The sequence below is a fragment of the Biomphalaria glabrata genome, chromosome 9 (assembly GCF_947242115.1).
Source record: "Biomphalaria glabrata chromosome 9, xgBioGlab47.1, whole genome shotgun sequence".
NCBI classification, from domain to species: domain Eukaryota; kingdom Metazoa; phylum Mollusca; class Gastropoda; family Planorbidae; genus Biomphalaria; species Biomphalaria glabrata.
This window is the reverse complement of record NC_074719.1, coordinates 8,585,659-8,611,154: the sequence shown is the minus strand read 5'-3', so window position 1 is coordinate 8,611,154 and position 25,496 is coordinate 8,585,659. Positions and strand designations below refer to the sequence as shown.

The window sequence follows — 25,496 nt, the reverse complement described above, 5'->3', positions numbered from 1 at the left end:
CGCACTCAACACTATAAAGTTGTGTTTAGGGCAATGGACATTAAATATATCGGTTCATTGAATACAAATGAATATAAACAAAGTAATATTAACACTTCTAAATCTCCCTATTCTGGGGGTATCATATCATCTGGAGCACTTTAAACACGCGCACGTCTCTTCTTTTTGTATTGAGATAGGGTTAATCTTGATAGTTTTTTGTTCATTGTTTCTGATATTCTTGCTGAAAAAACTGAACCCTGCCTTTTTTTTAGCAGCCGTAGCGGACCACTTCGGGACCCGATTTAGAGTTTATGTTTCCACACAAACTGTCAACGAAAACCAATTCGTTTAGTATTTAGAAAATTTGGCAAGTTTTCAAATGTGAAGTTTAAAATAAAAACAACTTATTCTGAAATACATAACATTTTTTCATTTTTCCAGTTGGTACATCTAGTAATGTTTTAAATATGAAAATCTAGAAAAACCTTTAACTCAAAATAGTTTTTATTCTTATGAACCACATGATGATTTAACAATCCTTTTTTCGACATATTTGACTATTAAATGCTCTTTCATTACTATGAAAAAAAAATGTATAACAACAAGAAAAAACAACAACATTGACAACTTAAAATGATTGACTATGAGTTTCTCTTAATCAATAATGAATGTTAGATTTAAAAAAAAAAAAAAGGAAACATTTTTTTACCCAACAACATCCCCAACAAGCTAGCAATTATTTTCCCAACAATATATAAAGAGAATCAATTTTTTAGGAAAATCATAAGAGACATTTTTGAGATCGGTGTCCAGGTCAGTTCATCATTGTGATGGCTACATGAAACCCTGCTTGTAAACTGTTGGCCCAAGAAACAGATGACCTTAACATCATCTGCCCTATAGATCATAAGTCAGTTGGTGGTGCTTCGAACTACAAGACTGCAAAAATCCTTTCTGACATATTAAGCATTTAAATGGTTTTCACCAGTATAAACCAACTGGTGATGGTATTTTTAAATTCTAGGGTTAAGAAAATCCTTTTTGACATATTTGATATTTTAATGTTTTTTTCACCAGTTTGAGTCAAATGGTGGTGCTTTAAATGAATTGACTGACATATTTGACATTTAAATAGTTTTGTACCAGTATGAATCAGTTGGTGGCGCTCCAAACTAGAAGACTCAGAAATTCCTTTCTGACATATTGGACATTTAATTGATTTTTCATCAGAATGAACCATTTGGTGTCTTTTTAAATTACCAGGGGAAGGAAATCCTTTCTGACATATTTGACATTAAAATGGTTTTTCACCAGTATGAGTCAGTTTACTTGAAGAAGCAGAGAAGACTGAGAAGAGCTGGGAAACCATTAAAAAACTAGCGAGAGACCGTGGAGGGTGGCATGTTTTTGTCGAGGCCCTATCTTCCATGAGGAACTCAAAGGAGTGATGATAATGATGATGATGAGTCAGGTGGTGGAGCTTCAAACTACAAGAATGAGAAAATCCTTTCTGACATATTTGACATTTAAATGTTTTTTCAAGAGTATGAACGTGTCTTTTCAAATCAGCAAAGCATGAAAATCCTTTTTCACATATTTGACATATACCGGTAAATGATTTTTCACCAATATGAACCAACTGGTGGTGGCGCTTACTACAAGACTGAGAAAATCCTTTCTGACATATTTGACATTTAAATGGTGTTTCACCTATATGAATCATTTTGTGGTGTTTCAAATTTGATATATGAGAAAATTTTTGTTGGCATACATAGTATTTAAACCATTGATTCCCAAAGTGGTCTATATAGACCCCAAGGGTCTACGAAGACCTCCAAGGGGTCTACGAAAGTAAAAAAATAAACTGGGGGTCTATGAGATGTCCACGGGGGTCTACGATAATAGATTTCATTTAAGCAGGTCGAGTTACTTAATGTTCACATTCCATTAATGTAATTATTTCATACACCAATATATGATGTGTACCTTCGTTAATCCTTTAAATATTTATCCTGCTATTCAAACGAAAAATTGTTGTAATCAATTTCAATACTTATTTAAATAGCTTAATTTTGTCTACATGTAACTAATATTTAGAAGAAAAAAAAGAAAAGAAATGTAGACAGTACAGCATTAATTATTTAAAATTCGGATTCCTTCCTTCCTTGTCAAACAAGCAGTTGCCTATGTGACTTTTTATGATGATATGAACCAGTTACGTTGGAGGATCATTTGATACAATGCCACCCTGACAAAAATTAAGATTTGAAAAACTTTTGAACACTCAAAGTTCAAAATAGACCCACAAAATCTCTGTTCGACATCATGTAGAGAAGATGATGGTTTGTGAGAGTCTTACAAGATTTCATTACTTAAAGTAAAATACGGAAAACAGGAAAGGTCCAACATTGATTTTACCAGCCATTTTACACAAACCTACATCTGTTATTATTAAAAGCATTTCTTTAAGCGACAATACAGTTCAAGGTCGCTTCGGTGGCATGAGTTATAAAATTGAAAGCTTCTTATGTAAATCATTGCAAAAGACATAAATACAGTTTGGTCTGACAAGCGCTGTGTGCTACAAACTGTCTAATGGTCACCATCTCAGCTCATCTATGCCTGTGGTTCCTTCTGAGCATAGGCCAACAACCAGCTTCCTCCAGGCATCTCGGTTCTGGGCGAATCTCTCCAACTGTCCGCACGTCTTGCCCATCTGGTTGGCATCTGCTTCCAAATCGCGGAGACCATCATCACCACCATGAAAAAAATAAGGTATTCATCAATACCTGCCTGAGGAAGATTCTTATAATCCGCTGGCCAGACAAGATCTCGAATGAGGAACTGTGGCAAAGAACAAAGCAGCAGCTCATTGAAGTAGATATCCTTCAGAGACGCTGGAGATGGATAGGTCACACACTTCGCAAGTCTGCATCCAACATAACAAGGCAAGCCCTAACCTGAAACCCCCAAGGAAAGAGAAAGAGGGGACGGCCCAGGAATACATGGCGCTAAGAGTCACCGTTCTTAATATTTTCTTGGGTTGACCAACGAGACCTTTCCCATGTTTGGGTATAGTAGCAAGGCAGCAGAGGTTTGAGTTAAGTTTTCCTTCACTCTTCAACTCACTACAGTTAGAAATTTGTTTAAGAAAATGTTAATGAATTTTCAAAAATGTGCAAGTTGAGCAGGGGGTCTACCGAAAACCAGAAAACATGGCAAGGGGTCTACGGGACAAAAAAGTTTGGGAACCACTGATTTAAACAGTTCGTCACCTGTATAAAAAAAATGATTTTTCATAAACATGACATTTAAATGTTTTTTCACCAGCAATGAATTAATTCATGATTTTGTAATGTTTTAGAGTTAGAAAATACTTTTAGACTAATTTGGCAAGTGAAAAGTTTATCTATTTGATGATCATCATTGCAAGTAGAATTCTTGAGCTTATCTGAAACAATTTTATTGGATAGGCTCCCTTCCATGTGATCATGCATGTCCTTTAGAAATACATTTCTGAGCACCCAAGTGTGAATCTAATGACTGTTCATGATATGTTTATGGAAAGAAAGGATAGACCGATTCACAAGTGATAATTTATTTTGTTTTGTGCTTTTTTTTAATTTTCTTATTTTGCATGTTTCAGATGTTCCTTATCACAAGAAGCTATTATAAGCTATCCAGACATGAAAAATGGGACCAGTGAAATTTTATAAAGTATGTGACAAGAGTTGTTATTTTTTAGTGTTTGTCCTTTAGAAATACATTTGTTGAAGTCATTTCTTTTTCTTGCCTCATGTTTTTTTATCTATTGGAAAAAAAATTATCAATAAAATTTGAATACGCATTATTTAACAATATAGAGCCCTATTAGTTTAAAAAAACTAGTCACTTATACACAGAATGGGTTAAAGCTATTTAAACATGGTGTTTAAACAGCCATTAAATAGGATAGAATACTGATTTTTGCAGACTGCAATCCCAGACTATAAGCCATAATCAGTTACTTCAATTTTCTGAAGCAGATAAAAAATTTCTGAGCACCCAAGTGTGAATCTAATGACTATTCATGATATGTTTAAGGAAAGAAATGATAGACCGATTCACAAGTGATAATTTTTTTTTTTGCTTTTTTTTAATTTTCTTATTTTGCATGTTTCAGATGTTCCTTATCACAAGAAGCTATTATAAGCTATCCAGACATGAAAAATGGGACCAGTGAAATTTTATAAAGTATGTGACAAGAGTTGTTATTTTTTAGTGTTTGTCCTGTATCTGGGACAATAAAGGAAAATATGTTCCACTGTGAGATAAGATTCACAGTACTGACACAGTGGGGGCTCTTCTCTCTTTAGCACAAAGGAGTGTCTGATGTAGGTGTGGCCAATCCTAAGTCTAAGCATATGCATGGTTCCACATCTTGTCAGACCCTTAGATGTTGACTGCCACCGGAATTCTACCTCAACCCATCTTAGTTTGTTGTAGGTATTGTAAACACAATCGCAGAAAACGTCTCCCAAATAAGACTAAAACTAGCCTCTTCCGAAAAACCCCCACTAAAGATTAGCTCAGAGCATACTGAAGCAGGGCATAGTAGCACAGAAACATGCAGCACAGAAACATGCAACACAGAAAAAAAAGTAGCTAAAAAGAAAACACCTTTTAGGCCAACTTGTATAGAAGACTTCCTATAAACATTATTATTATAATTTAGAATTTCTTTACATGAAAAGGTCCCCTTTGTAATGTATAGATCTGAAAATGTTAAGCTCTTCTTTTTCTGTAGCTTATGGTTAACAAGGGTGTCATATAGCCAGCACAACCAACAAGCTCTTTAATTTTCTCCTACTAATGTCAGGTATGCATTAGATCTGGGTGAACTAAGAAACGCCCTAAAGATTAAAAAAAAAACACTCTTTCACCTCACTCAATGGCAGTTCTGGGAGAGGTATGTGTCCAGTAGAGTGAATAAACAACTATACACTATTTCTAGAAGCAGTTTTGAATAGAATAGTATATTATTATATAATTAATAAATATACTCTTATTAATTACATCATAATTACATTAATTACAGAAAAAATAGTGGATCTAGAGCTAGATGTTGCATGTGTATAAATAGTTCAGGGTCTGGTTGGAGTCCCCTTAAATTGCAAAAATAGCAGCATACGTATTAATTTAGACATCTTTCTTTTTTTTATTGTGCATTAACGTTTATATAAGAAACATATTCCTTATTACAGATTTTATTATGGATAAATATTTCTACAATTTTAAAAGAATATGATCGAACCGTAGGCATTTAGATGATTATATTTATATAGGTCTAATTTATTTAACTTTTAAATGGTCTCTCACTACTATGAAAAAACAGAGTGTATAACAATAGGAAGAAGGAAAAAAAAGTCTCCTTTGACAACTTAAATGGATTGATTATTTTATCTTAATCACTGATGAATGTTAGATCATTTTTACCCCACCAGATTCCCCAATCCCTCGTAAGAAAGAATCTGTGTTTAGGGAATTTATAGATCTGCTAGATTTTGGCCAACAAGGTAGTAATTCTTTTGTCATGATATACAACAAGAGTCAAATTTTTAGGAAAATTGTAAAAAGCCATTCTTGAGATCTGTGTCCAGGTTTTTAAACCCACCCAACCAGAAAGTTCCAGTTTCTATGAAGTTGAATTGACATATTAAAAAGAGAGTTACAAATTTCCCTAAAATATTAATGTAATTTTTCACCAATATGAACTGTAAAGTGAATTTTCCAAAATGAGAAGGTAACAAATCTTTTCGAAAACTGTCACATTTAAATCCAATTAATCCTGTTTCAAATACAATAAGTAAACAAAGAAAATCCTTTGTGAAAATTTTTACAAGTTTTATTGACTTGTATGAACCAGTTGAGGAGCATGGTGGCTAAGTGCTTGGCTTCCAAACCCGGGGTCTTGGGTTCACTTTTTGGTGAAGTGTTGGATTTTAAACTTCTGGATTTTTAGGTCGCCCTTCAAACCACCCAACAGGTTCCTGACTTGAGTTGGGAAAGTAAAGGCAGTTGGTCATTGCGCTTGCCACATTACACCCTGCCTCTTAACCATTGGCCAAAGAAGCAGATAACCTTAACATCATCTGTCCTATAGATCACAAGGTCTGAAAAGGGGAACTTCTATGAACCAGTTTGCATTGATGTGAAAATCCTTTCTTTGATATTCAAATGGTCAGAAAAATTAGAAACCCCTCTTTTTTCCATATGAATGTTTTCAAAATAATGAACTGGGTGGTGCTGTTTCAAACGTAAAATGCTAAAAGTTCCTTTTCCAAATGTCACATTTAAATGGTCTTTCGCCATAATAAATTAACTGGTGCTGTTTGAAATTAGAATAGAAAGTAAATCCTTTCTGACACTTTGGACATTCAAATGATAAGTACAAACCAAGCAGTGTTGTTTCAAATGTGAAGCACTAGAGAATCCTCTTCCACATATGTGAAATTTAAATGGTTTTTAACCAGTATGAGTCAGTTGGTGGCGCTTCAAATGAGATAACTGAGAAAATCCTTTCAGACATATTTGACACTTAAATGGTTTTTCACCAGTATGAGTGAGTTGGTGTTGTTTCAAATTATAAGAATGAGGAAATCCTTTTTGACATATTGCACATTTAAATGGTTTTTCACCAGTATGAGTCTGTTGGTGTTTTTTCAAACTATAAGAATTAGAAAATCTTTTCTGACATATTTCACATTTAAATGTTTTTTCAACAGTATGAATCAGTTGATGGCGCTTCATATGATTTGACTTAGTAAATCCTTTATGACATATTTGACACTTAAATGGTTTTTCACCAGTATGATTCAGTTGGTGTTGTTTCAAATGAAAAGAATGAGTATATCCTCTCTGACATATTTGACATTTAAATGGTTTTTCATCAGTATGAGTGTGTTGGTGTTCTTTCAGATGAGAAGAATGATAATATCCTTTCTGACATATTTGACATTTAAATGGTTTTTCACCAGTATGAATCAGTTGATGGCGCTTCAAATGACTTGACCTAGTAAATCCTTTCTGACATATTTGACACTTAAACGGTTTTTCACCAGTATGATTCAGTTGGTGTTTCTTCAAATCAGAAGAACGAGAAAGTCCTTTCTGACATATATGACATTTAAATGGTTTTTCACCAGTATGAGTCAGTTGGTGGTGCTTCAAATTAATAGATTGAGAAAATCCTTTCAGACATATTTGACATTTAAATGGTTTTTCACCAGTATGAATCTGTTGGTGGAGTTTCAAACTAGAAGAATGAACAAATCCTTTCTGACATATTTGACATTTAAATGTTTTTTCACCAGCATGAGTCTGTTGGTGGTATTTCATAATACTAGGTCTAGAAAATCCTTTCTGACATATTTGACATTTAAATGGTTTTTCACCAGTATGAGTCTGTTGATGGTATTTCATAATACTAGGTCTAGAAAATCCTTTCTGACATATTTGGCATTTAAATGTTTTTTCATCAGTATGAGTCTGTTGGTGTTTCTTCAAATCAAAAGAACAAGAAAATCCTTTCTGACATATTTGACATTTAAATGGTTGTTCACCAGTATGAATCAACTCATGATTTTGTAATATTTTAGAGCTAGAAAATCCTTTTTGACACATTTGGCAAGTGAAAAGTTTATTTATTTGATGATTATCAGTGCATGTAGATTTCTTGATCCTGTCCAAAACAGTTTCATTAGATAGGCTTGGTTCCATATTATCATGCATATCCTTTAGAAATACATTTGTTGACGTCATTTCTTTTTCTTGCTTCATGTTTTTTATCTATTGAAAAAAAAAATTAAAATTAACAATAAAAGTTAAATATGCATGATTTAGCATTATATTACAAAAAAAAAACAGAAACTTATACACAGAATGGGTAAAAGCTGTTTAAGCATGTAGATTTAGCTACTTTGAGGGTTTCTGATTGTTGTTTTTTTTTTGTTTCTAAAAACCATACCTACAGTTTATTTATTATGTTTTTTTTTTTCTAAATTCATATATACAGTTTGGTTATTTTGTAGTTGTTGTTTTTTTTACATACAGTTAAGTTATTTTGTCCTTTTTTTTTTGTTTCTTAATTCATATATAGTTTAGTTATTCTGTGTGTTTGTTTTTTAATTCATACCTACAGCTATTTTGTGTTGTTTTTATTTGTTTCTAAATTCATACATCAAGTTCAGTTATTTTGGTGCTAAAAGTATTGATGATAATTTAGAAAAAAAAAGTATAATAATGACTACAATATACTTAGTATACAATCTCCTCCCCCCCCCCCCCCCACCCCAACCTAAAAGGTTTAATAAAGGTTTGCAAGCAATTTATGAAAGGTCAGATTAATAAGATTTAATATTGTCATGCTTTCAAACCATAAAGAGTAAAAACTTGTTAGTTATAAATAACCAATGAGCATTAATTTTACATAACAATGTCAATCTACTGAAGTCATAAAACTAATATTCTTACTTACAAAGTAGTTAACTACTACAACTTTACACTGATACAACTTTGTACATTTATACAGAGACAAATTTATACTAATTCAACTTTATACTTATAATACTGAACTTTCTATCTTTAACTTGACTCTAAACAAGTCGTGGATCTTCACCTGCTCAAAGACCTGCAACAACCCAAAGACTTTGACTTACCAACTTTCCCCTAATTTATACTTTATAAATCATCTTTTCAAGAATCCTTGAAACTTAAGGACCAAATATTTCTCATATCTATCACCTTCTAGAAACTTCTGTTCCAAATATTATTTTTTATCTATCACATTTTAGAAACTGACATTTGCCTTTGAACATTGCATTCATTGACCTGACAAAGGCCCTTGATCTAGTCAGCAGAGAAGGCCTCTTTAAAATCTTACAAACAGTAGGCCAAGCTGCTTAATATTATTGTCTCTTTTCACCAAAATATGATGAATACAACACCAAATCGTCAACTATGTATGGGTGCTCCACAAGGTTGTGTACTTTCTCCTGTACTGTACCCTCTTTAAACTAATGACATAAGAAGCATCTATGACTCAGTGAAACTCAATAAATTCGCTGATGATACTGTCATAGTCGGTCTTATTTCGGGAGACAAAACTCAGTATCGAAGCTCGATAGAAGAGTTTACAAACTGGTGCACTGACAACTTTCTAGAACTGAATGTCACAAAAAACTAAAGAACTTATAATAGATTTCAGAATATAAATATGTAGAGGTTATCATTAATCAAGCTTTCATGGGAAGACCACCTTGGAACTCTGACAAAAAAAACAGCCCAGAGACTCTTTTTTCTATACAAACTCAATAGCTTTAAACTAAACAAGAAGATCCTAGAGACTTATTACAGCGCGAATGTACAAAATCTGCTAACATACGGAATAACTTGTTGGCAAGGCAACGCTTCATCTAAACTGTTAGGACGTCTAAAAAACATCATAAAAAGGGCTTCAAAAATTACACTCACAACTTTACCATATTTAAAGGAACTTGATGAACAAAAGTGAAAAATCAAAAAAATCTTGGAACACAGCGGCCACCCACTCCCTCAGAACTACGTCAGGTCATTGCGAAGTGGGCAACTGCTGTCAATCAAAACAAGAGCAGAGCGGTACTGTACAAAAACTCATTTGTACCTCACTCGGTCAGACTATATCACCTCCACTTGTTGATCAGGGAACATGAAAAGCACCAAGATGCCTGTGTGTAGTCGCTGAATGAACTCTTTATGTTGTGTGTGTTGTATTTATGTGAATCTTTCTGTTGTGTTGTCTTTATATGAGAAAAGAGTCCTTGTAATCACAACACATTTCCGTAAGGATCAATACAGCAGCCTTAGTCTTAGTATTGGAATACTGTGCAGTTCAACTACGACTGCTCTGAAAGTTTCATTATAAAAAGCGGAGTCAAACAATGATGTGTCCTGGCCCCAACCCTCTTTGAAATAATCTTTTCAATGCTAATTCACCACGTGTTTGACAAATCCACCAAAGGCATTTATCTTCATTCCAGATTTGATGGCAAACTTCTAAATGGTTCCACGACAATTCGTTCACTGACATTTCGTTCACCGACAAATCGTTCACGACTTTTTGTTCACCCGACTATTCGTTCACCAGACATTTCGTTCACCCGACAATTTGTTCACGTGACTATTCGCTCACAGACTATTCGCTCACAGACAACTTGTTCACCGATAGTTGGTTCACAACAAATCGTTCACGCGACAAATCGTTCACGCGACTATTCGTTCACGGCACGGACAAATTGTTCACAGACAAATCGTTCACTGGATAGTAACATATTGTTAATTTTATATATTTTCGTCGCGTGTTAAATTTATTTACATTAAAACTTTTGTAGCTATTATTTCCAAATGCAAAAAATTTCTAGAGATCAGGTCTAATCCGAGTTTCTTTAATTTGGTTGTTGTTGTTGTTAATATTTTGTTAATGAGGACAGTGTGTGATAAAAATTATACTTAAAATAAAAGAAAAATAAAAAAAAAGAGATCTTACAAGCTAGCTGAAAAATGTAAACGGGCCCTCACTTTACTATAGGTAACCTTTTTACTTTCACCTTTAATATACCTTTACACCCCCCTCTTTTTTTTTCATCTACCGGGAATCTACCCATTCATCTGGATACTCTAGGTAACACCTAGTGGAGTGCTAGACAAACTGGCTCCTATAGAAGTAATAAAACTTTATTGGACATTGCCTATACACATGTTCAATCTGTTAACATTGAAAATATCTACTAGACACTAGTATAGTACTTTCCATCAAGTTTAAAAGAAGTTTTGTTTTATTTTTATTTTAGTTAACTTGTTTCTATATGTGACCACCCATTGGTAGACTAATTTGCTTGGACTTCAATAACAAATTTATTGAAACAATTTTATTTTGTTGTATTGCGATAAATTATAACTTTTTGATAGGGAACCAAAATATTTCCTAGTGTTGTATATGTAATTAGTTGTTTTTTTTCGTAGATGTCTTAATTGATAAGTATTAATCTTAGATCTGTATCTAGTATGTGACGTTCAGAGTTGAACAGTGAAACCATATATTGTACCAAATCTAGTACCATTGTTAAAAATCTAAATTATCTCTCGTAAAAACACTGAAAGGATTGTGGAAAAAATACTAGTGTGTCTGAGTAGCCAGGAAAACCAGTGACTTGGCAGAATGCATGACGCGTATGACGTAATCATCTTCTTTTTTTAAGAAACGTCTGTATTATATAAGATAAGATTTGTTTTTGTTAATAAGATATCAATAAAATGGGTATGTTAATTAAACATCTGGACCGCTATTAAGAAGATAAGCAAATATGGATAGGGCGAACAAGACTACATGATGGACATGAGTGTAAAAGAAGGTCTACATGTTGAAAGTAAAAATGTTAGCTATAGTAAAGTGAGGTCCCATTTAAATGTTTCAGCTTGCTTGTAAGATCTCTTTTTTATTTTAAGTATAATTTTTTATCACATACTGTCCGCGTTAACAAAATATTAACAACAAACAAACAAAAATTTACAGGTTCGATCTCTAGCAATTTTTTGTTTTTGGAAATATCCAGTGAACGATTTGTCTGTGAACAATTTGTCTGTGAACGAATTGTTAGTGAACGATTTTTCGCTTGAACTATTTGTCGTGAACCAACTGTCGGTGAACAAGTTGTCGGTGAACAAGTTGTCTGTGAGCGAATAGTCGCGTGAACGAATTGTCGGGTGAACGAAATGTCTGGTGAACGAATAGTCGCGTGAACGAAAAGTGGTGAACGATTTGTCGGTGAACGAAATGTCAGTGAACGAATTGTCGTGTCCCCCTTCTAAATATTGCTAGACTGAGGGCTAAAACTAAAATCAGAACCACCCTCGTAAGAGATATGCTCTTTGCGGACAACGAGCGGTAGTAGCACACTCACAAAAAGAGCTTCAGTCACTAATGTCCCGCTTCTCTAAGGCTTGCAAAGAGTATGGCCTTTCATTAGCCCAAAAAACATGTTTTGGGACCACCTGCTACATAGGTGGTAGGATTACATTAATAAAAAAAAATTTTGTAAAGATCTATTTCAAAATGTTTGCAATAAAGGGTTACGCTAACTTTTATAGATGACTTCTTAAAAGCATTATTATTATAAATTAAGGGGAATTTCTTTCTGACTTTGTGATTTAATAGAGCTGACGATGTTAAGGTCTTCTGTTTCTGTAGCTTATGGTTAATGGTTAACAAGGGTGTCATATAGCCAGCATAACAAACAAGCTCTTTAATTTTCCCCTACTAATGTCAGGTATGCATTAGATCTGGGTGAACTAAGAAGCCCCCTAACGATTAAAAAAAAACACTCTTTCACCTCGCTCAATGGCAGTTCTGGGAGAGGTATGTGTCCAGTCAGTTTTAAGTTTGGCAAAATGATGGGCACTGGATAAAAGTTTCTGTCTGCCTTCTTTGACATAGCTAGTAGTCTTGATGCTAAGGACAATGGTTCATCACTTTCAGTAGTACAAGACATTTTTATCTCCTGCTTTAGAATATCTGCCTGTAAGACAAAGAAAATTTTATTTATAAATTGCAAAAAAAAAAATATTTATGTTATAGATACTATAATTGTAAAAAAATTTTTTTTACACTAAATAAAGAAGCTGTATTTTATTCATCATTGAGCACTATTTAATGACAGAAAATTTGTTCCTAAATAATGGTTGACACTAAAAGCTTATAACTCCTTGATAATCTTAGTTCAAATATTTTTAAGCACTCTTAGTAAATCAATCAAAATCGATTTTTGACGTAGATTTAAGCTTGTCATTTCACATTTATATTTCTACTCAATATAAATTCCTTCATCTTCACCTATCCCTTAGTCTAGGCATGTCAAACACGGCATTTGGGGGGCCGCATGTGGCCCGCGACCACCTTGCATGCGGCCCGCATGGCCACCTTAAAAATTATCAAAATAATGTTAAACTATTATGCTGGAAAATAAAAGATGACAAGCTACTTGAATTGAAAAAACAGTATTTGTTAAACTGAACAACAAGATTGAGTCTGCAGTGAAAGCCAGTTACATTTTCAAACTTAATTGCAAGCCATAGCAAATCATTTAGTGAAAGGGATTTTATAAAGGAGTGTATCATTAAAGGACATACAGTGGCAAGACCACACAACAAACAGCGATGTCCTTACAAACACTGGTATGGACAGTATACAGGGACTTCTCATGGTCCGGCAGTTACCCTGGGCAGGACATGTATCTCGTATGGGAGACGAACATATGCCAAAGGCAGTCTTTTTTGGTGAGCTAAAAGGTGGTCGACGTAACAGAGGCGCCACACGGAAACGCTTCAAAGACCAGCTTAGGCGTCAACTTTCCTTGGCTGACATAGAAGAGAGCACCTGGTTGCATGCAGCCTCAGAACGAGACACCTGGAGGTCACTCACGAAGGCCACGGGCTACACATTTGAGACCAAAAGAAAATCCACTGCCGAGGACAAACGCAGATGGCGAAAAGAAAACCTAAATCGACCACCTGCGGTGGATGTGGCAAAATATGTAGGTCACAGCTAGGGCTGCGCAGCCACAGAAATACTGCACTCCTCACTAAACTTCAAACTCGAAGACAAGCCTTATTATCGTTAAAGCTGCCGAAGTAATTTGTCCAGAAAAGGTAAAAGTATTCAGTAAAAGTATTCAAAGTAATAGCGTTAACTCGGAACACTGTGGCAGATAGAATAAATGACATGTCAATCAGCTCTCATGAACAATTAAAGAACAAAATAGATTTTGAATTATTTTCATTGACGTAATGAGTCAACTGATGTAACTGGTGTAGCAGCACCTATATTCATATGGGCCTGTGACAGGAATTTTGAGATACCTGAGGAGCTACTTGTTCTATGCATAACGCCACAACAAGCGAGGATGTTTTTGAGAAATAACAGGTGATATTGCAGTACAATTTACCTTTGGTAAAGCTAGCTAGTCTAACAACTGATGGATCACTAACCATTATGAAATGGTTTTGATGCAAAGCTACTTTCAGTCACTATCAATTTTATTCATGCCAGTGGCTTAAATCATCGTCAATGTTCAATGTTTCTGAATGACATTAGACACGAAATTTGCTGGCTCTCCTGTTATAAAGAATTGAAGAGATTTTTTTGTACTGCGTGAGGAAATTGTATTGTTTCTGAACATGAAAGGTGAACCTGTTGAACATTTCCATACTGACGAATGGGTTCAGGATTTGGCATTAGCAATTGATCTCACTGGTCACCTGCAAGACTTGAATCTGAAAAATCAAAGTTAACACTACATTGTCACAACTGTGTGTTATAATGTGAAGTGCTTTCAAGCAAAATTAGGACTGTGGATATATCTAATATGAAGAGAAAATCTTGCTCACTTCTCAACGTGTCAGGAACTAAAAAGATTAAATACGGCTACAACATTTGGTAAATATGTCATACACCTGGAATCATTAGTAGATGCTTCCACTGGCCGTTTTCATGACTTCGTTTCATACGAGCAAGAATTTTCTTTGTTTTTATCTCCATTTTCATTTGCTTCTGAAAATGCTGCTGGTAATGTGCAACTAGAGCTGATAGAATAGCAGTTAGATTCTTTGTTGAAAGCAAAGTATAAAGAAGTGGCTGCGCCAAAATTTTGTTATTTACCTAAATGGTACGTTGAATTGCGGAAATTTGCAGCCAGAATTCTAGCTATTTTTGCAAGCACTGATCTCTGTGAGAAGTTCTTTTCTATAATGAAAGCTACAAATCACCTCACCATTCAAGATTATTTGATCAAAATTTGTCGTCAATGATTATAGTGTCAATGGCAAACAAACTTCCACCCGATATTAATAAACTTGTACCCCAGAAAGATGTCAAGCATCAGGACAAAGAAAAAAATGTGCAATCATAGTAATTTTTAATTACCAAATTGTACTACAAATTTAGCTAACTAAGGAACAGGTATGCCATTAATTATAGTATTCTATTGTATTGTTTCTAATTTACATAAAACTAGTAAGCTGTTTTGCAACTGATTTTTGGCTGCGGCCCCTCAGGCTATAGTAAGTTTTTTATGCGGCCCATACACCTTAACGAGTTTGACATGCCTTCCTTAGTCTGTTGAACTGTTGGGGCACCACACAAGATCTGTTGACCATCTTTCTCTAATCCTCTCTTTACTTTTTGCATTTTGCATTGCTTTAAATGACAGGGATGTTCATCCTTTTATGTTGTTTTTAAAAACCCTTTCTCTGTCTGCCTCTTCTTTTTACTGGTACTATTCCCTGTAGGAAGGTCCTTAAAGCAGTGAAGATTTTATGACATGGCCCAGGAATTTTGCATCTTTTGACAGAAGTTACCAGGTCGTTGTGGGCTTCAATTGCTGCATTAATCCTGTTTCTAATTTCTTCTTTGGTGATGCTGGCTAAATAGCCTTTTGGCCAGTAGTTCACCACAGTGGCGCAGAAATCTGAGGCGGCTATAAACAAATAAAAGCTATTATTTTTATATCAGTTTCTGTCTTCTAGACTGGCTGCTGACCAAGGCTATTGAGCTCAGTGTGAACCTCAAATGCAAGAAAAATTTGAAATATAAACTACTTTGTTTGTTATTTATGCTGATAAAATAGAAGACCAACTCTAGAGATTATCATATCATCACTTTAAATAATCTTATCACAATAATAATAGAACTATCTATTCACTTATTATTGAAAATGTATGACTCTGATTGCTTTCTAGCTTGGTAAATTAACACTAAGATACTAACCAATGAAATATGAGATTAATGATAGGACTGCCTAGCATGGATGATGAATGAACACTGTAAGATTTCTTTGTATGTAATACACATTTTAGCTTTCTGATATTTTAACTCAATGTGCGTCTGTCTTGATCTAATACTATTAAGAAAAGAATGAACTATTTTATTAAATGTATAACTTGCTATATATTAAATGAAATACCTGATATCCTGGGGTCACAGCACAAGTTTGACCATGGCAGTAGTTTTCAAATGGCTGCATAGAAGAAGTTACTTCATCTCCTTCAGTCTTTTCAATTTTTACATGTGACAATTTTATGTCTTGTAGTTCACATGACTGTGTTATCAAACATGCTTCACTAAGACTTTCTTTCTTCTCATGTTTTATTACATTGCCCAGGTCAAGACTGGACTCATGCTCTATATTAGCCATCAGTGACACTTTAATGTCTTCTTCAGATGACTGTATTAACAAATATTCTTGCATTGGGTACTTTACTTTTCTTTCGTCTTGATTTAGAACAAATTCAATTAATTTTTCTGCAAATCAAGATAAATGTAAATGTTATATAAATAATATTTAAAAAAAAAAAAAACTTAAATACAGGGGCGGACTGGCTATATGGGTATCAATGGGCCTGTCAGATCGCAAAAAAAAAAAAAAAAAAAAATATTTTTCAATGCAGTCAACTAAAAAAAGTGATAAAAGCATGCAACAGATGCCCTAGCACTTTTAAGTCAGTTTTTGGACCAATAATTTCACAGTCTTGTCTTTAACAGGTAATGCTTTAAAATAAACATAATCTTTCCAAAAGCATTAGACCGTACTTTTTGCTATCTGATCTACAAGCAGCATGGATTTCAACAATGCTTCAATTGGTCCATTAACAATGTTACTGAAGGAAAAAGAAATGAGAGAGATTAAGTTAGATTAGAAATCTTGATGTAACGCAGGAAAAAATAAATAGGGGTGACAACTAGTTCTTTCAAGGAAAATAGAACAAATGTTCAGCATGGTTATCAGAAGTGTCAACACAGTAAATGTCTACACAGTAAATGTCTACACAGTAAATGTCTACACAGTAAATGTCTACACAGTAAATGTCTACACAGTAAATGTCTGTGTGGTGCAAGGCACATATCCTGAATTAGAAGGTAACAAACAACAAGTGTTACAATTTCTTGTGTGTCACTCCTTTACATTATTGAATGACTAGAGTAACACCTTTAGTAAAATCACTAAATTTAGAAAGCCTTCATGACAGAAGACTCAAAAGTAAAGTAGCAATTATACATAAAACACTGAACCATAATCTTCAAATACAAAAACAAAATTTAATAAAATACTCTGAAAGACACAAATATAAAGGCACATTCCTCGTCCCATATTCTAGGACAAATTTGTACAAATACTCCTTCTTCCCTAGTGCTATTAGAGCATGGAATGGGTTGCCTGAGCTAGCCAGGAAAATCAGTGACTTGGCAGAATTTAAGTCATTGGTTAATATGCATGACTAAACGTATGACGTGTAGGACGTAATCATCTTCTTTTTTGAAGTAACGTCTGTATTATATAAGATAAGATAAGATGAAAAGATTAGCTGGCACAGATTGGGGAGCTAATCACAACATCCTGAAAAAGATGTATACCAGTTACATGAGACCTGTACTAGAATATGGTGCCACAGCATGGGGCTCAGCAGCCCAAACAAACCTAAGAAAAACAGACAAGGTTAAAAATATTGGTCTAAGGATAATCAATTAAAACAACACCCATAAGAGCTATGGAGGAAACCGCTGCCCTGATTTCTCTGGATGAAAGAAGAGAAATAAAAATCCTTTCCCAATTCACTAAATTGGAAACCTTGGAGAGGCACCCACTCAGAACAAAAATCCACAAAACTGACAAAAAAAATGTCTCAAAAGGACCAATTTCATACAGGAATCTCTAAACCTAAGAAAGAAACCCCAACTTGAAAAAATTACTCTGGAATCGTCGATACACTATAATGAATCTCCACCCTGAGACAAAAGCCCTCTTTCTACTATAAGGGACCATATTGAAAACATAAAAAGAAAATCTGATTACAGACCAACAGAGCTCAAGAAAATAGTGAACTGTTTTCTACATACCAATTATCCTAGCAATCAGTGGATCAGAGTTTACACGGATGGCTCATCCCATAAAGCCACCACAAATGGAGGAGCTGGAATACTTATCGAATGGCCAGATGGAGGAAAACTAGAAAAATCCATTGCAACTGGAGAGCTCTCTGACAGTCACAGAGCAGAAAGGGAAGCACTAGCACTAGCTGCTACCATGCTAGCAAATGATCCAAGTTCCCCACACAGTCAGATCGTCTTTCTAACTGATGCAAAAACAACTCTCCAAAGCTTGCAAAACTCTGATTCCTCTTAAATTAAAAACCTCATAACAGCACTTACAAAGCTCAACAACAACAGCAAAAAAAAATGTTATTCAATGGATACCAGCTCATATACAACTAGAAGGAAATGAGAAGGCTGACACACTTGCCAAGAGTGGGAGAACTAACTCACAAAAAAACTCTGCACTCTATCTAGAAGAATTGAAGAAATTAATTGTAAATAAAATAAATGAGAAATGGACGAGCTCTCATCCAAATCACAAGAAAGATGACCTTACTATAAGCTAAGATAAGATTGAATGACATTACTGCTGTCTTAGAGATTTGAACAAACTTATGGATGTATGTGTAAATGTAAAGAAAGGTACTTTAAACTGATGAGAAAAACAATGGAAGCATTGAAAAAGTTGTTCAGGTCACTTTTAAACAAACAATTATCTCTCTAAATCAGTATTAAATTCTAGTGCTTGACAAATTTTAAAAGAATAGTGTATTAAAAGCAGACCCCGTATCAAAATACATAGCATTCAAAGATGCTTTACAACAACATTTGTTTTCTTACATGTCTTTGAACTTACCACACCTATTTCAAATTACCTTGAAACAAATGAAATGGATGTTTTGAGAGCATCTAATATGATGTCTATAACAAAACCAAGATAAAAAAAAAAAATTTAAGAGGTGTAGAAAGATAATGCAAGGAGAGCAGGAAAATGATTATATAACTCTCGATGCTCAAAAAAAGCTTAAATGAAATTCAGGACTTCTTGCCAACATTTGCAGATCAGTTTGTGTAGTACAGACTAGTTCAGAGGTTGGCTGGGTGTGGTTTTACACTGTTTCAGAAGATCTGAACAGTGAGGATACCATCGCATACAGAGGCTTTGCTGGCAGTTATCTCTACTTATCAATCGTCTTATGTTGACTATAGTTTTGTTGAGTTCTGTTTGGGTTTATATTTCATCTAGCTGAATCTACTTTATCTAGCTCATTCATTGTGTGTTCAAGTAATTGGATAGTCAAGACATCTACTGATCTAGATCTAGAAATTAGACACAAGGTCTAGAGAAAGTAGAGAGTAGAGACAGAAGAGTGACTAAGTCTAGTAAAGTAAGGCACTAACTAACTTCATGACACTGTGTAAGAGTTTATAGATCTATCCTAGATCTATATTATATATAGTATCAGTCACTTACTGAACTTACTGTCTGTGTGACAGTGTGTCACTAAGACGACTTAGTCTAGAATATTAGTTTACATGACTAGATACGCAAAATCAGGTTTCTCTTATATTTTAAGAATATGCAGAAAAAAAAATGCAGATTATAAATATATAATATGTAGTATGAATTTTCCGGAGATAAATAGTTTTTCAAATATATGTATTTTTAAGTTTAATTTTTTATTACTGTGTATTGACAGGGGACACGACAATTCGTTCACAGATAAATTTTTGTTCATGCAATTATTCGTTCACCCGACTATTCTTTCACGCAACACATCGCTCACAGACAACTTGTTGGTTGGTTCACAACAAATCGTTCACTGGATAGTAACATATTGTTAATATTATATAGTGTCGCGTGTTTAATTTGTATACATTAAGACTTTTGTAGCTATTATTTCCACAAAAAAAAGTTGCTAGAGATCGGGCCTAATCTGAGTTTCTTTAATTTTGTTGTTGTTGTTGTTAATATTTTAATGAGACAGTATGTGATAAAAATTATACTTAAAAGAAAAAAAAGAGATCTTACAAGCTGGCTGAAAAAATTAAATGGGCCCTCACTTTACTATAAATAACATTTTTACTTTCAACTTTAATATACCTAACCCTTTCTTTTTTTTTTTCATCTACTGTCACAGTCTTAGTTGACATTGCATGATCTAAAGTTCACGTCATGTTAAGAGTTTAAAAGACACGTGGAATTCCTGATGTAGAAAACAGGAAGTAGAATGAAAAGTTGACTTTGAGTTCAGTCAAGTCAAGTTAGTAAGGTCTTGCTCCCGGTTCAGGAAGGTTGGACGTTTCTTCCTGGACTGGTGTATATATATGCATATAGCATGAAAGTCGATGGACTAGTCATTGTTGATTAATAATATTTGAGAGTCGATTTCATAATGGCTGGATGGCTGCCTGGTCGTGCGGTTTGCACGCTGGACTGTCGTTCAGATTTATCGATGGTCCCGGGTTCAAACCCTGCCCGCTCCCATCCCCCGTCGTCCTGCGGGAGGTTTGGACTAGGAAGTAATTATCTTCAACTCTGAAGGAACATCCGAAACATGTAAAACATTTTACAAACATTTTAATGTGCTTATTGGATATTAAGGTATTATTCGTATTTCAATGGATATCTATAGTTGAAGCTCCAGTGTCACTAGTAGTAATTGTTCTTATTGTTACCCGCTGAGATGCGGACGTGATTTGTTGTTAACGTATTGGATACTTTTGATACCGCTGTTATGCGGATAGGATTATTATTTCTTGTAGCACTAACAAACTTAATGTTGTCTGCTGAACGGACTTGAGTCAGTCGTTTAGTGTTTGTCTTGTCACGTGTCTAGAGTACTTCAGGAAGCAAGAACCCAGTATTACACCATTCAATCAGTCTCGTCTTTTCATTCTACATTTTTGTTTTCTACATCAGGAATTCCACGTGTCTTTTAAACTCTTAACATGACGTGAACTTTAGATCATGCAATGTCAACTAAGACTGTCACATCTACCAGGAAGATATCTATTAATCTGGATACTCTAGTTAACACCCAGTCGAATGCTAGACAGAGTGACTCCTCTGGAAGTAATAAAACTTTATTGGACATTGCCTATACACATGTTCAATCTGTTAACATTAACATTTTTTAAAATTTAGGAATGGTAGGACGCATATATATATATAAATTACCTGTGTATAATCTCCTTTTATTCACATTTATACAGTATTATACATTTCATTTTTCTACACTCCCAATTGAGGAATTAAAACAAGAGTAAGTGAATTCTAAAACCAATTTTACACATTTTTTTCTAATTTTTGTCTTTTTGGATCACAACATTATACCACAAAGACAATCGTACTTAATGCGAAGTTATTTTAACTGTTTACACTCAGGCATAATGTTCTGGGACTGTGGAATTAGCTTACTATTTGTTATCCTTGTGACTATGGTAATGTCAAATTTCAGTCAGTCAACAACGCCCTGTTCTTACACTTGTTTTTGTTTCAAACAAAAGAAAAAAAGTTTGTTCATAGAGGTATGTGGGCCCAATAAATGTGAAAATTTAGCAGCAAAGCCAATTTTTTAAGTGTAGAAAGCTTTAAGAAATTGTAAGCTTCTGACACCCATAAATTTACATGGAAGTTTTTCTTTCAGCTCATAATTTATTTGGAGGTATGTCCTCTGGAGCTGAAGCAGTCCCTGCACTAAATGGTGAGCTGAGAATATTGAAAACTGGTTCCAAGTTTTTGACATTTTAAAATTAGCTTTAAAAGTCCACAATCAAAGAATAAATTTTGTACTTTCAAACTAGAAATAGTTTCACTTTTCAGCAAAGGAAATGGGAACGCTTTGTTTGAAAGATTTAACATGCACATGCATTTCATGTGCAAACAACCCATTGTAATAATGTGCATGGTAAACTTAAAGTCTGTCTTTGACTATTCAATATAAATATTAGTAACACAAAGTCACAGTCAATAGCCTTCAAGGAACCTAATGATTTTCTCCTTGAGATTCCATATTCTTCTCAATACTTTGCCCTTGCTAAGCCATCGATACTACTGTGGTGCCAAACTTCGGAATGTTTTATTCCCAAATCTCCAAGTACTTCTTGGAAATGACTGCGGTTAAGACCCTATATCTGTGTGACGGCCCTCGTGTATGATGTGTGTGAATGGCTTGTTTAATGTCTTAGGGGATGATTATTTTGAGTTTGCCACACACTGAGCCATCAGAGATATACAGGGAGCAGGCACGCAACAAAACAAACAATGAAGAAAGATACAAAAGAATATTTATTTATATAAATGTACAAGGCAGAATGATGATGGGGGGAAGGGTTTGCATCTATCTCTTTAGCGATATAGTATCATCATACTAGGCACTTAATAGAGAGGCTGCGGATAAACAAAGACAAATTAGGACATGTCTCTCATGCATCTTATCAATGCACTTGACTGAGGTGCATTCGTCAGATTAGCAAAAATTTTTTTGACTTCAATGGGAAGATGATGAAAAATGGGATTGGAAAAATAGATGGCTGATATTAGCAATATAAAATGTACAAAGTAAGGGAGATAATAATCTCAATTAAACAACACAAGTGGAAAGAAGGGGGGGGGGGGAGAAATGGGCAATGGTCAGCGACCATGATACAATTATTTACATACGGCCGTTAGCCATGAACAATGGAGTGAACTTGATTGAACTCATTGAGTGCAGTGTTGTTTTTTTAAATGCTACTTTTTTAGAAAAAAAAAAGAAAATGTTCCAAACAAGCCTAAAAAAATTTATTAGTCAAGTACCAATGAAGCTATAGTAACATATTTGGTATCAAAGTAACGGTAAATGAATGGAGAATGTGAAAATGTAAACATCTTTCTATTTAAATATAAGATACAAATTATAATCTAAATAATACGACCCTTTAAAAAAAAAATGGATGCCAGCTTTCGAACTTCTGAGACCTAAATATAGATTTTGATCTTTGCATAACTGTTGAAACATCATATTAGACTATTGACATCATTTTGAAAAAGAAATGTAATAAAACAGTCAATAAAAGATGATGAATCACTGACTATATTATTATTTTTACATGGCTTTTTAGTCAGAAAAGGGAAAAAATATTCTACCAATAACAATAGATACCATTACTAAATCTATCAATCAAATGTACTCAAATATTATGTACATTTGAATCAATGGGATATTTATCTAGATTTGTCTTCTTTTTATTTGCCTAGAACATCTTTCATTCTAATACTAGACCAGTGCAAGACATAGGCTAGCGAGAGATCAAAGCGTAAATCTCTAACTAGCTGAAGGACAATAAAAATTCTAATTCATTATACCTAAGATCTAGAACTAGATCATTATTACTATTCCTTTGTAATAAATTATAGATCTAGACTAGTTTTATATTTCACTTTTATTTAGTAGTAAACCTTTTGGAGTACGGTACTTACAAGACATATTGCAACTTGAACCAGTATAAGTAGGCCTATAGTCAAAGTGATGATTTTTACCGATAAACAATACTAAATAACAATTGCTACAAAATATACCAAGTAAAGGCCCAGAATGGTGGATGAATATTGGATTTAGATCTACCATTTCTGTTGTTTTCATTTATCTTAGGCTTAGATCTATAAGGATCTAACCAGGTGTAAAGATAAAAGCATAGATTGATAGATCTAGTCAACCTTTATCTACATTCCAGACCTAGCCTAAGCCTAAGGACAATACTAGATCTAAATCTAAATGCTAATATTGTCAAAGTCTGTTTCATCCTATGGTAAATGTAGATCAAGATCTAAATCTTCATTATTACTATTCATAGAAGTATAAATAGAACAATTGTAAAGCGTCTTCAGTTGTAAAAATTGTGGGTGTGTCTTGTACAAGCATAGCCATGATGTTGTAGATTTTTACAGATAAACAATACTAAAAGAAAAAAAAAAAAAAAAGAAAATGGTCAAAGTCAAAGAATCAGAATGCCCACAGTGGATGCTTATTTGATGTAGATCTACCATTTCCTTTCTTTTTATTTATCATAAGCTTCTTCAGTTGTAAAAATTGTGGGTGTGTCTTGGACAAGCATAGCCATGATGTTGTAGATTTTTACAGATAAACAATACTAAAAGAAAAAAAAAAAAAGAAAATGGTCAAAGTCAAAGAATCAGAATGCCCACAGTGGATGCTTATTTGATGTAGATCTACCATTTCCTTTCTTTTTATTTATCATAAGCTTTGATCTAGATATATATCTAGATCTAGAGTATAAATCTAGAGATAAAAGCTTAGATCTAGTCAATCTCGATCTACACTGGCTGCCTGGTTGTGCGGTTTGCGCGTTGGACTGACGTTCAGAGGTTTGGACTAGGAAGTAATTATCTTCAACTCTGAAGGAACATCCGAAACATGTAAAACATTTTACAACAAAACACCTAGCCTACTGAAAATAATACTAATAATAGATTTAAATTAATCTAGATTTTTTTTTAGATCTAAATTAACTTAATTAAGTATTTAAGTAAATTACTAGAAAGTCTAAGTCGACTAAGTGACACTAAAAGTCTGTCTAGATTGCTAGATCTAGAATAGACAATAGATGATAGATCTAAATATAATTAAATACGCTAAATTTAGACCTAGCTGGATCTAATCTAGATATCTAAATCAGATTCTTCATTATTTGTGATAAAACTAGCGTAGTCATGGCGACGTTTTTTTTTAATCGTAAAAAAAGTAAAAATAAAAAAGCCAAAAGCTTCTAGACCTGTAGATCTAATTTCTATGTAAACAAAGGATGAAGAACTCTTTTATAAAGTAAAAATAGATCTAGTTCCACTGTTGTTAGTTAAAAAGTTTAATTTAAAAATGCAACGAAACAAAGGTAGGGTATGAACGTCTATGGGATAGACGGGGATAGACGTTCCGTGCGTTTAGGCGCAGACAGACCGTCTATGGCAGTGATGCCCAAACTGCGGCCCCCGTGCGACGTGGTTCCGACCGGAACTTTTATAAAGTAAAAATAGTTCCACTGTTGTTAGTTAAAAAGTTTAATTTAAAAATGCAACGAAACAAAGGTAGGGTATGAACGTCTATGGCAGTGGTTCCCAAACTTTTTTATCTCATAGACCCCTTGCCATGTTTTCTGGTTTTCGGTAGACCCCCTGCTTAACTTACCCGGTATATTGCATTTTTGCAAATTCATCAACTTCATTTTTTTAAACTAATTTCTAACTGTAGTCAGTGTAAGAATGAAAAAGTAATTTAAAGCTACATTTAAAGTTACAGATCTTTTTGTATTCATAAAATTCAAATTTTAACCAATTAAAATAACAATTAATATTTATTACTGGAATTACCGAACACACTGGAAATGTTGCCTTTTTTTGAACGTCTATTATCCATTGCTATGGATATTATGTTTCATATAGGAATTTGTTGTTCTATGATATAATCATCAAACATTAAATATTAATTAATCAAGTAATTATAAATTTGCCTTATGTATCATTGTAAAAGTTTTCGCAAGCGCAGTTTCTCGTGTATTTCTTGATCTTTCACGTGTG

The 25,496-nt window shown here is 34.0% G+C and overlaps 3 protein-coding genes across 7 annotated transcripts in view; 1 reads left to right on the top strand and 2 right to left on the bottom strand.

The window, feature by feature from the left end:
* The window catches only part of LOC106074882 (zinc finger protein 345-like), a 32,026-nt gene extending 27,468 nt beyond the window's left edge, over positions 1-4,558 (top strand). Inside the window, exons 4-5 of the mRNA XM_056041405.1 lie at positions 3,629-3,699; positions 4,145-4,558. Coding sequence (XP_055897380.1) covers positions 3,629-3,688 — 60 coding nt within the window. The 3' untranslated portion in view covers positions 3,689-3,699; positions 4,145-4,558. The remainder of the gene's footprint in view (positions 1-3,628; positions 3,700-4,144) is intronic.
* Positions 669-24,858, bottom strand: LOC106075458 (zinc finger protein 235-like). Of its 5 annotated transcripts, XR_008779785.1 has the most exons (5): positions 24,698-24,858; positions 16,014-16,351; positions 12,387-12,572; positions 4,905-7,809; positions 669-3,790 (listed from the first exon to the last, which is right to left on the bottom strand). XR_008779785.1 is itself a non-coding variant. In XM_056041397.1 (4 exons), the coding sequence occupies exons 2-4, from the start codon at positions 16,296-16,298 to the stop codon at positions 6,487-6,489; spliced, it is 1,794 nt and encodes a 597-aa protein (XP_055897372.1). In that variant the 5' UTR covers positions 16,299-16,351; positions 23,385-24,186; the 3' UTR covers positions 5,213-6,486. The 5 variants fall into 5 exon arrangements, 4 of the variants coding, with proteins under 4 accessions (XP_055897372.1, XP_055897373.1, XP_055897375.1 ...); XM_056041397.1 differs by lacking the exons at positions 669-3,790; positions 24,698-24,858 and adding an exon at positions 23,385-24,186 and having other exon boundaries at positions 5,213-7,809; XM_056041398.1 differs by lacking the exons at positions 669-3,790; positions 24,698-24,858 and adding an exon at positions 14,243-14,325 and having other exon boundaries at positions 5,213-7,809; positions 16,014-16,153.
* The window catches only part of LOC106071164 (zinc finger protein ZFP2-like), a 40,898-nt gene continuing 31,893 nt past the window's right edge, over positions 16,492-25,496 (bottom strand). The window contains exon 4 of the mRNA XM_056041356.1: positions 16,492-16,707. Within this exon, the coding sequence (XP_055897331.1) occupies positions 16,705-16,707 (3 nt within the window). The 3' untranslated portion in view covers positions 16,492-16,704. The remainder of the gene's footprint in view (positions 16,708-25,496) is intronic.

Excerpts from the sequence above, each read along its gene's own strand:
- LOC106075458 (XM_056041397.1), bottom strand. The coding sequence starts at position 16,298 with ATGCAAGAATATTTGTTAATACAGTCATCTGAAGAAGACATTAAAGTG. Across the intron at positions 12,573-16,013 it reads CTGTGACCCCAGGATATCAG|GCAGATATTCTAAAGCAGGA; the intron begins GTATTTCATTTA and ends TTTGTCTTACAG. Across the intron at positions 7,810-12,386 it reads CAGAACTGCCATTGAGCGAG|ATAAAAAACATGAAGCAAGA; the intron begins GTGAAAGAGTGT and ends TTTTTTCAATAG.